This window comes from Quercus suber, unplaced genomic scaffold, assembly GCF_002906115.3.
Source record: "Quercus suber isolate HL8 unplaced genomic scaffold, Cork oak 2.0 scaffold_419, whole genome shotgun sequence".
Lineage (NCBI taxonomy): Eukaryota > Viridiplantae > Streptophyta > Magnoliopsida > Fagales > Fagaceae > Quercus > Quercus suber.
This window is the reverse complement of record NW_027069870.1, coordinates 231,144-242,050: the sequence shown is the minus strand read 5'-3', so window position 1 is coordinate 242,050 and position 10,907 is coordinate 231,144. Positions and strand designations below refer to the sequence as shown.

The 10,907-nt window shown below is 40.6% G+C and overlaps 1 protein-coding gene across 1 annotated transcript; it reads right to left on the bottom strand.

The window, feature by feature from the left end:
• Window positions 1–6,603: 6,603 nt before the first annotated feature.
• LOC111998278 (cysteine-rich receptor-like protein kinase 3) lies at window positions 6,604–10,154 on the bottom strand. The gene is made up of 7 exons (XM_024030381.2): window positions 9,260–10,154; window positions 8,532–8,642; window positions 8,305–8,444; window positions 8,000–8,210; window positions 7,673–7,907; window positions 7,358–7,499; window positions 6,604–7,260 (listed from the first exon to the last, which is right to left on the bottom strand). Exons 1-7 carry the CDS (start codon window positions 10,029–10,031, stop codon window positions 6,931–6,933), a joined length of 1,941 nt encoding a protein of 646 aa, XP_023886149.2. The 5' UTR covers window positions 10,032–10,154; the 3' UTR covers window positions 6,604–6,930.
• Window positions 10,155–10,907: the final 753 nt, after the last annotated feature.

Here is a 10,907-nt window from a genome sequence, read left to right as displayed (position 1 = left end):
TGTAGGTGAAGAATTTCACACAACATCTGATTGTATCCTACCGCGGTGCCTGGCGCGGTGCGGTTTTGTCCTCGTCCCCGAGTATGGCCCTAGCATGCAAGCGCTTAGCTTGGACAAGTGGAATCCCACATCGGTTAGAGAGAGCGCCCCACTACCCTTTATAATGCTTCAGGAGCTTGGGTAGTGTACCACTACTCACATGTGAGTAGTGGTACACTACCCAAGCTCCTGAAGCATTATAAAGGGTAGTGGGGCGCTCTCTCTAACCGATGTGGGATTCCACTTGTCCAAGCTAAGCGCTTGCATGCTAGGGCCATACTCGGGGACGAGGACAAAACCGCACCGCGCCAGGCACCGCGGTAGGATACAATCAGATGTTGTGTGAAATTCTTCACCTACAATAATAATATGTCAAATTGTACAAAATATATCCAAAATTTTATGTATAATCACAATAAATTTATGAATGTAAGAACAGCATAGGTGTTTGTATAATAGAAAAAAAAATGCTATATTTTAGCTAATTAAAGTCAAAATTTACTTACATCAATTTATGTGTAAAAATGCATAGTTGCTAACTTATTACAATAATCATGTAAATTTACACTAATACTATTTATTTTACATTTAATTTTTTGTTTTTTGTTTTTACATATTTTAAGGATGAAGAAAGAGAGTGGATAGTAGTTATTGTGTGTGTGAAGAAATTTAAAAAAAAAATAAGAAAATTTAATATTTTAATGAAATACAAAGTAAAATAGGTAATATGTACGGTGTTTTGAAAAATTAGTACTTAAAATATAAAAAAAAGAAGTAAATTCATATGTTAAAATAAATAATAATTTTGCAATGCTGTCAATAAACTATTAAAATGTATATTTTATTTTTTAATAAATTATTAAAATGTGTATTTTATTTTTGAAAAATGCACGTTGCAGCTTAAAATTAAGGACCCCATTATTGAGGTTTTGTTTTGCTACGGTACTTTTCATCCCCATTACATTTCAGGACCCACCTCCAACCTGTGGACCAATGGGCCTCCGCTGTACTATATTTCACGGAACACGAATGGATGTGGATGGTGGGGGCCCACTCTCCATCTTCGATTCCTTTGAAGATCTGTTCACCGTCTGATTTATTAAATTTTTTAATGTACAAGGTTTTTCTCGTGCAGGTTACCCCTATTTTATTTTCAGCCTGTCTGTCTATAGTCCAAGATTTGACATTTGCATTTNAGGTACAGCGAGTATGGCTGCTTCCTCGGTGGCGGGGATCTGGGCATCAGAAGGGACGTCCGCTACCTCTTGGGGCGCCTCCTCGCTCAGGTCTTCCCTTGGTTCAGCAGCCCCTACCTCCTCAACAACCTCCCCAACCTCGGCGCCATCAAGGGCGGCCTCGCAGATGGTAGGGGGGTAATATACGCTCTCCGCCTTCCACAGGTCGGACGAGGCCTCCACCCCGGCTTGTTTGAGGGCCTCAGCCCAGACCTGGAAGCAATAGCGCCTACATACCCCCGGAACTTGAGCTTTATAAGCAGCCTCTATCTCGGCCACCCCCTCAGCATAGGCTGCAGCCACGGCTTCCTCTTTGGCAGCCAGGGCCTCCTTCTTGCCAAAATCCGCCTCGGCCTTAGCCCGCAGGGCCTCATCTTTGGCCCACTGCGCCTCCCTCTAGGCCCCCTCAGTAGTAGCTACCTGAGCCTTTAGATCTGCGATCAGCTCCTTCGCGATCCTCAGCTGCTCTTCCGCCTCGCCCAGGCGCCTCGTTTGCTCCCTGGCCTGGTTCTGGGCACCAGCGAGACTCGACTCCGCGCTGTCCCGAGCCCTGGTCATCGCCTTCAACTCCTCCCTGGCCGTGGTGAGGTCAGCCTCGGAGTTCTTGAGGGTCCGGGTGGCCTGAAAGCGCCTCTCACACTCTAGGTCGAGGGCCTTCCCCTAGTCGTTGGCCGCCGCCTCCAACCTATAGGTAGCCTGGACAGCCTGCCAGAGTAACCAATGTACCATAAGCCCAACTCCAAAAAAAAAAAAAAAAAAAAGGAAAGGGGGAAAAAAGGGGGGAGAGTTGAAATCAGAGTTCTTACCATCCCCAGATAACGCTTGAGACTGAGGAAGACCTGCTTGCTCCTCAAAGAATTCAACTCGGCCATATCCGCCGGGAGCAGCAGGCACCTCTCCAGCACGTCGGCCACGTGCGCACCTTCGCACTCATTGAAGTCTCTGAGGGAGGCGTCATCCCTCAAGGGCTCCCCATGGAGCATTGGGGCTGGGAGCCAGGCCTGAGCCTCGGACGGGGTGGTGACGACTTGCCTATCCTAGCTTTTGCCGCCTATTCTTATCTGCTTAGTAGGCCGCAGAATGTTGTCCTCATCTTGCGAGGACACTGGCTTATCCTCCATAAGCCTCTTGCCCTTATCCTTCTTCTTCTTAGGGTCGGCGGGCACGGACCCAGAAGGCAGGCTCGTCTGAGGAGGGGGAGGAGGAGGAGGGGGAAGCTTCTGCTGGGCAGAAGTCGACCTAGTCTGAACAGATTGAGTCTTGGGAGGAGGAGGGGGAAGTTTTTGTTGGGACTTCCATGGTTGGCCCTCGATCAGGTCCAACAGGCTGGTGTGGGGCTTCCTCTTGTAACCCATCGTTGGCGGAGGAGAGGTTTCTGAGGCAAGGTCTGCTTCGTCAGACAAGGGTCGCCCAAGTCTTTGGGAGGATCCTCGGACTGATCGAGCTGGTCGAAAATGTCAAACTCTTCCTCGGCGGGGCCAAAATTGGCCTCTTCCTCTACCCGCTCTAGATCCTCCTCTGTAGCCTCGGTGAATATGTGGGAGGAAGAGGGGACGGCCAAGGTGACAACTTCTGGATCAGAGGGTTCCTCGGGGAACAGAAACCCATCCTCGGTTACTGTAATTTTTTGTAGCCGAGGATCGTTCGCTCGGATCATGTGCATCGGAACCGGGAATGACTTCTGAACAGGAGTGTACCCCAATATTTTGTGGGCGGCTCTAACTTGATGGTCGTCCTCGTTTACAAAAACTGATGCTCTTAGTACTTTTTGCAAATCCTCCCTGTTGACTAGGTGGAAGTGGCGCTCAAAGGCGTGCGGGTCTGCAGGGAGAAAACACCTTTACATTAGTAACCAAGCAAAGCAAAAAAAAAAAAAGGGAAAAAGACAAGAGAGCTTGAACCCCCTCCTATTCCCACTGCCCCACCTGGTATTCCCTCCGTCGTTGGGCAGTGAAGGCCATTGTGCCACTCCCCGGACACGATAAGGAAATCCTCGTTCAGCCCCTTGCTGGACTCAGGGAGGCACTGGATGAGCCGTACCCTGTCATCCCTTGTCTTCAGGTAATACGACTTGCCCTTAACGAGCTGAAGGTTGTAACACCAGTTCACGTCGTGATGGGTCAACCTCAGCCCCATCTTCTCGTTCAGGGCGTCCACACAGCTCAAAATCTTGAAGACATTTATTGCGCACTGGGTGGGGGCTAGCCGAAAGTGTGTAAGGTAGCCCCTCATCACCGGCCCCATGGAGATCCTCATACCCCCTTCGAGGAAACGATAATGGGGATCACCACTTTGCCCTCCCGTCTTTGAAGGAGCCACTCTCCATCCTCACAATACCTCAGGCCTACATTGCTAGGTATCTTATAGTCGGTGATGAATTTCTCTATCGCCTCCTCAGTGTAGACGTATTTCTTAAATCTACCCATCCCAAGTGACGCCTAAAGGAACTAAGAAAGAACAAACGAAAGAGAAGAAGGGGTAAAGAGGAAGAGAGCTCAAAGAGGGATAGAGCGACTTACTGGAAAGAGGAAGAGCTCCTCGGACAGGCTTTTTGTGCTGGAGATGTAAGTGAGAGTTTGGTTGAACTCAGGATAGGCGCTCAAGAATTCTTGATTGCAAATAAGAAACAGGAAAAAGCAGTTCGAATGGGTATTTATACCCCAAATCGAAGAACCATGCGGGTTTTCCCGCCCATAAATGCGAGGCGAATCCCCACCGTTAGATTGGTAACGCCTCATTGAATGTGGGGAGCACAGAGCCGCCTGAATTTAATGAAGGGCACGTTACGCACTCCGAAACGTTAGCAACGCGCCTTGGGCAGATGAATAGACCCTAGTACTGACAGGGGGTAAGGCTTGATTGGGCACGGAGCAGGTCTGAGGATGTCAAAATCCTTCTCCCTGCCCAAGGATGCGTGCAGCAAGATTTTAAGGGGCTATTTTAGGGCCAGAAAATCAGGTAGTCTCGGCCCACCTCAAACCAGGCCCATAGGCCTATGCCGAGGATGCATGTGGGGTCCGAGGATGAAAGTACGATGTCCGGCCCCCAAGGAACATATTCGAGGACGACCCCGTCCTCGGACACCCGAGACCTCAGAAGTGCACGAGCACCACTCCACCAAAGAGGGGTCTTCTTGAATATTCGAGGAGGAAAGGGCAAGCGTCATGCGTCGGCGACGAGAGCATGGTGAAGGAGCAAGTCTAAGGCGAGCTGTCACCTCCACATTAAATGCCCTCAACTAACGTCCTGGCCGCATTAATGAGGATAGAACTCCTGAACAGTGCTGTCTTGGGTGCTACAACCCACAGGAGGAATGGGAATGCGACTGCTGGGATAGGCTCTCAAGTAGTAGCCTGGCTGATCAACGAATGTAGGGTTAGGATCAGTTGAGAGAGGTGTATATAATGTAAGGAGTCTCTCTTGAAAGGGGGACAAGAAAAAGAATCTGCATTAAGAAGTACTGTAGCAACTTGTATTCTCTGAACCCTGGTAATCAATCTTCAAAGAAATAAGAAGAACTCCAAGCTCCGAAAGGCAAGTCCGAGAAGCATCATTGAGTGCCCCAATTCATGTTTAGGTTGTTAAGCCCACATGCAACCATGTAGGGCAGTTGCATTCTTTACTAGGGCCTAGTTCTTGAGCCCACTCTCTATAAATTCATTGCAGGGCAAGCTGGGCTTGGGTCCACTCTCTCATCCCGTAGAAGTGCTCAAGCCTGGTCCCTACAGTTATAATATATGTACAATATTCTCTAAAAAAAAATTACTTAAAGTATTACAACATTATCTGTACATCGCATGGACAACTTACTAGTTATGATTAATGATGGACTTCAACTACCTAATAAATGAACCTTTTAATTACTTTTTATAAATATGATTAGTAACACGTCATTTTATAAGCCTCAAGAAGTCAAATTTATAGTATCCCAGTATCCCTAACATGACTAGAATAAATTTGATGTACCTCTTGTTAATGCTACATCCCTTGATAATTTTCTATTAATTGTGTTTTTGTGACAAATTCCCATTGGATTACATTATTTTCTAAACAAAATCATGACTAACACTCTAGAGAGTTAGAACCCAAAAAACTTATTAAGAATTGGGTAGACTAGGTGCCTAGGGGACAACCTTGCCACCTTTCTCCTCTCTTTCTTTCCCTTATGTTGATTAGGGGTTGTAAATATGCTGTGTTAATATATTGGGCTACTGTATTATGGGTAATGTTTTAAACTTAAAAAATGAATTTTTAAGTGTTTGTGAACACGCACCTTTGCACATACTTCCTTTCATAGCCCATCTCACAATGGTGTACCCTAGTTCATTCAATCAACACACCTCATTTCACAGCCACCCCCACTTGAGAAGGTATTTGTGGATCTCACATGTGTGGGACTCATACATGTTGTGAGAGAAATGTCTTTATAATACCATTTCAAAAGATAATTTTTCCAAATAATGACATCACACAAATAAAAATCAACACCAACCTCCTTTGCCTTTCTCGTTATTGTTTTTTATTCTCAATTTGCAGGTTCTTTGAGATTATATATGATTTTGACCTAAAACGATTAATGTTTTTTAGGGATTTTTGTAAAGAAAAGTTAGGTTTTTAATAATTTTTTTTTTTTTTAAATCACAACTTATGTTTTATTTTGACTAAATTTTTGGTTAAAATAAAATTTCAAAATTGAAATTTCAAATTTTAGCTTTTCTTGTTAAGAGTTTTGTAGTTTAACTAATTTGCATATCTTGATATTTTCAATGGATACATCTAGGATTTAAATCTCCCCATGCCCAACTATCAATGTATAAAAATAAAAAATAAAATCTTTCTTGTTGATCAATTTTCTTTGGAAACAAACAAGTCTCAATTCTTAGCTTTTTTGATAATAAAATTTATTTGTTGAATTTAATGTAGGGCCCAAAAATTATAGTCCAAAATATAGAGACCCAAAAATTTAATGTAGAGCCCAAAATTTAATGTCGAATTTAACAAGAATGTGTTTAAATTAAGGACATGAAAATGGGTTATGCGAAGAAGAGAACAATGTGTGGATTTTAATTTGTGTGTGTGTAAAAGTAGTGGTAATTCTAAAATGATACACTAGTATTAACCGGTATTGATATATAAGAAAGGGGTTGAAACATAGGAGAGAATATACCAAAGTTAGTAACGCTAGGTTGGAAGAAGTAATATGGGAGATGTTTAGAAATAATTTTTTAATTTTAAAAAAATTTGCAAAACATTGTCATGTTAGAGCATTATAAGAAATAATATCGACATTTTTAAATAGTTATGATAAGATTTGAACTATGATATCCACTTCATGACAATTGCATGTTCTTATCATAAGGTTAAGATACCAATTGGCTCTTCATATAGACAAGATAATTTTTGTACATATTGAATAAAAATCTAATAATAAATATATATTGCATCTAGGAGCCTACGTTGGTTATAATGAAAGCTAAGAATATTACCTGACCTAGTCACTTGAGCCATATGAGCTCAGAATAATGTTGCCTCTTTGAGCAAGGATCTCCTCTGTACTAATTCAAGAAGGAACACACTGGAAAGCTAGGAGTTTCAAGTTGGCAACAGCAACACCTGGTGACATGGGTTCCCATGAAAAAGTGCATAAAATAAATGTTCATCTAGGATCCATCAAGCTTTCTGTCATGCTGTTCCCTGAAGTCTGGGTGTCCGACTCGAGCTGAAAATTATAAGCTCTAAGTGGAACAATTTGGTTAGCTTCTCTAATGCTAGAATTAAGAAATGGTGGCTGTGTTGGTTGAGGAATGTCTTGATTATAAGTTAGCATTTTCACAACTACTGGCATTGATGGCCTCAGTTCTGCAGATGCTTGTACACAAAGTAAGCCTATTTGAAGTAATCGAAATGCTTCCACTTCTTGAAAATTAGCCTCTAATTTTGGGTCAACTGCTTCACATGGCCTACCCGCCTCATAAAGATTCCAAACCTTTAAAAAAAAGGTTTGGTCAACATTTTAGACTTATAAGAAGAATTATTTGTCACTAAAACATACATTGGCTAATAGGCCAGGTAAAAACATTTACCATTTGTAGGATAGAAGAATTTTCAGAATATGAATTATTTCTCTTTCCACATACAACTTCAAGCACAAGAACTCCAAAACTGTAAACATCTACCTTCTCAGTCAACTTGCCACGAACAACATATTCTGGAGCCATGTAACCCCTAAAGAACACAAATATGGACAATTCTTATCTTGAAAATGAATATGTAATCGAAGATAATAGGCTCAAATATTTCTAACATGGAATTTTTTCAATGTGGAGGTGACATTAATCACAGAACGATAATCTTTATTATGGACAAAAGAAGATAATATAGAAGGTATATGCACTTACAATGTGCCAGCAATTGCAGTGCTGATGTGAGTCTTATCTTCTGGAAATAATCTAGCAAGTCCAAAATCTGCAATCTTTGGCATAAGGTCCTCATTGAGGAGAATATTGCTTAATTTTATGTCTCTATGAATTATTCTCAATATTGATTCCTCATGAAGGTAGGCCAAGCCCTCAGCTGTACCCAATATGATTTTGTACCTCACATCCCACCTTAGCAGCTGAAGATTCTTTTTAACTGAATCAAATCAGAAGCGGGCACAAGTAAATGAACTGAATAAGAGAGCAATATTCTAAAGTGAATAAGAGTTCAAGACTAGAATGTGGAACCAGAAAAGTAATCATGAAGGCTTTGATTTGGCACATATTCATAAACAAGAAGGCTTTCAGGGCCTGTAATGCTGCATCCCAATAGTTTTACTAGATTTTTGTGATGGATGTCACTGATCAAATTGACTTCATTAAAGAAATGATCCACCCATTGTACACTATTGACGAAGAGCCTCTTAACAGCAACAACCCTCCCATCCGGTAAAACTCCCTGATATAAAACAAAGAAATCTACCTACTTAATTTAATGTGCAAAAAACTCAGTACCTCAAATGACAAATATAGATAATGAAACCTGAATTTACCTTGTAAACTGAACCAGAACCTCCTTGTCCCAGCTTACTGGAACTATGAAAGAAATTTGTGGCCCTTTCTAGAATTTCATATGAAAAATTAAGTTTGGACTTGTATAAGGTGGCCAAGAGATCACCTACTAGCTTTCTCTCTGAAACAAAGGCCAAGAAAATAAGCTAACTATTAACTCAATACGTCACATACAATATTTCAAAATCTAAATATAAACCATAGGTACCTCTCCTCTTCTTCAATATTTTCTTCCTCACAATAAAAACAACAGTTGTTACAACCAAAACAAGAGCCAAAGCAGAACTTGTTGCAGCCAAAGTAATAGCTAAGAGGTATCCTAACCAAGAAAAACATATTAATCATTATAAAGCATATATATGAAGTAAATGTTTAAAGCACTTATTAGATGAAACAAAGTACCACGGATATTGTAGGGGTTGTTAGCACAATGAACAAAATTGTGAAGGACTTTTATACAAGCACTCTCTTTATAAGTAAATGTCAAATTCTCACCCAAAAAAAAAAAGATGTTTTATTTGTCATTTACGAAAATGCAAATTCTTACTTATGTTTCCTGTCTAAGCATCATATTATAAATGGATCCACTACAGCTTTTTTCTGTAGTCATACCAATTAGTAAATTATTTATGAATCCCAAAGCCCAAGCAATCTAAAATCTAAGCTCTTAAAAAGTACACCTAAGATAACAAAAGAACCAGAAACAAAACTTTACTAATTATCCTTTTGATGGCATAAAAGATTTAGATTATATAAGGCCTCTTCTCCAAAAAAAAAAGATTATATATGGCCAATTCCAATTCCACTTTCACCTATGGGCTCTGGCTAAGTCAAGCAAGGAGGAAATCTTCAAACTAAATAATTGGTGTAGTCAAAGACTAATTGCCTCAATGAGGTAAAGAAGAAAAAAACTATAAATCCTACCAAAAAACTCACCTTGATGAATATTATTTCCTCCCACTGTATTACTTGCATTATAATAAAACTTTTGAGTGGAATACCTCATGTAACACCCAGCATTCAAGACTCTTCCTTCTTCCTTTGGAGTACATGAACTGATGTTATAGAAAGCATTGGCCAAGCACCTCTCACAACCAGTCCTACTCACTAATTCCCAACACTGAGCCAATCCATAAACCGTTATATTTCCTTTATTCACGAACCCCACAAAGAAATTATCATTCTTAGGCGCTTCCACACTCAGATTCCTCACCAACTCTTCTACATTAGCTCCAAAAACACTATGGTTCCCCACAAAATCTTCTGTCCCACACACGGTTGTGTCTTGTGAATCCAAAGTATCATTGAAGAAATTGTAGTCATCGTACCTGAGATAACACCCGTCCATGAAAAGCCTGCCTCCACGAATGGCCCTTACGAATGGATAGCAGTATTGTATCCGGGTCTTGCTCTGTGCAAAACAGAGATCACAGTCTGTCTGAGAGAGATCTTTCATGCACTCACCAAAGGTGTAAACTGTGGTATTACCAGTCCCATTCATGACAGCTGCGTATCTTTGTGTGACAACCAATGGGGTCGTAGTGTCCATGGTTGCCAAGAAGTTTGCTATGAAAGTTTGACGCTCAGACAAGGCTGCTGATTTGTTTGTACATATAAGAGCAGCCTCTGTGGCTCTTGGGTCAGAAAGAGAACTATATACAAAGAAAGATAACAAGAAAAGAAGAAGAACAAAGATTGAGTAATACATCAAACCGAAAAAAGAGCAAGAGTTGGATATGTAATCGTTGAGAACAGAGCAACTCTGACTTCTGATTGATGGAAAGTGATCTGAATTGATACTTGATTGGCTTATTGTATAAAGAAACTATGCAAAGAGATATCAGTTCTCTTCACGCAACATTAAAAAAAAAAAAAAGCAAAGATCGATCTACGAGGAAATTTGCTTTTAAAAATACACAAGTAGTTCGAGCTATTAGTGTGGTTGACATTCAACTCCAATTATCGATTACTACTTTTTTTATTTTTCAAATAGCTATTAGAAATGTTAGTCATTATGTTTCGCGTCGAAAATGTAGGATCTAAGTCTAACCGAGGTTGCTATGATTTTATTATTGTGGTGGCTTTGAATGGAAAAGACCAAACGAATTTAGAGCAAACACTGGTCCCACCAAAGACACAACTTGTATAGCCATGCACCAACCAGTAATGCGAGGGACACACCTATTCCGCAACTTCACCCTCATGTGAAAATGAGGATTTATGCATTTAAAATATGATGTATTGTTCTCATTTTCACATCCAAAAACACGTCATATTTATGTGATAATTTTTGATTGAATTTCTGCACTTTCACATGAGTTCACTAATTTCAGTTTAGCTTTTAACTTTTAGTTTTTTAGTTTTTATATACAGCTTTTTAAAACCTCACTTTTTCCTACTTTTTCAAGGTATAAATATACCTTAACACACTTACAACAAAATGTTTTTAACAAAAAGTTAAATAAGCTATTCTCAAATGAACACACGTTACAAATACTGAAATCCGATGAAGAGTTGACACATAAACAAAGTATGAGTTTTTTTTTAAGGAGCAATGTGTCAATTTATGTATGTGAAGGAGTGT

What these genes read in the sequence shown, in the direction of transcription:
- LOC111998278 (XM_024030381.2), bottom strand. Translation starts at nt 10,031, where the DNA reads ATGTATTACTCAATCTTTGTTCTTCTTCTTTTCTTGTTATCTTTCTTT. An exon ending in GTTCTGGTTCAGTTTACAAG is followed by an intron (nt 8,211 to 8,304) that starts GTAAATTCAGGT and finishes GTTTTATATCAG; the next exon opens with GGAGTTTTACCGGATGGGAG. An exon ending in ACTGCAATTGCTGGCACATT is followed by an intron (nt 7,500 to 7,672) that starts GTAAGTGCATAT and finishes TGTGTTCTTTAG; the next exon opens with GGGTTACATGGCTCCAGAAT.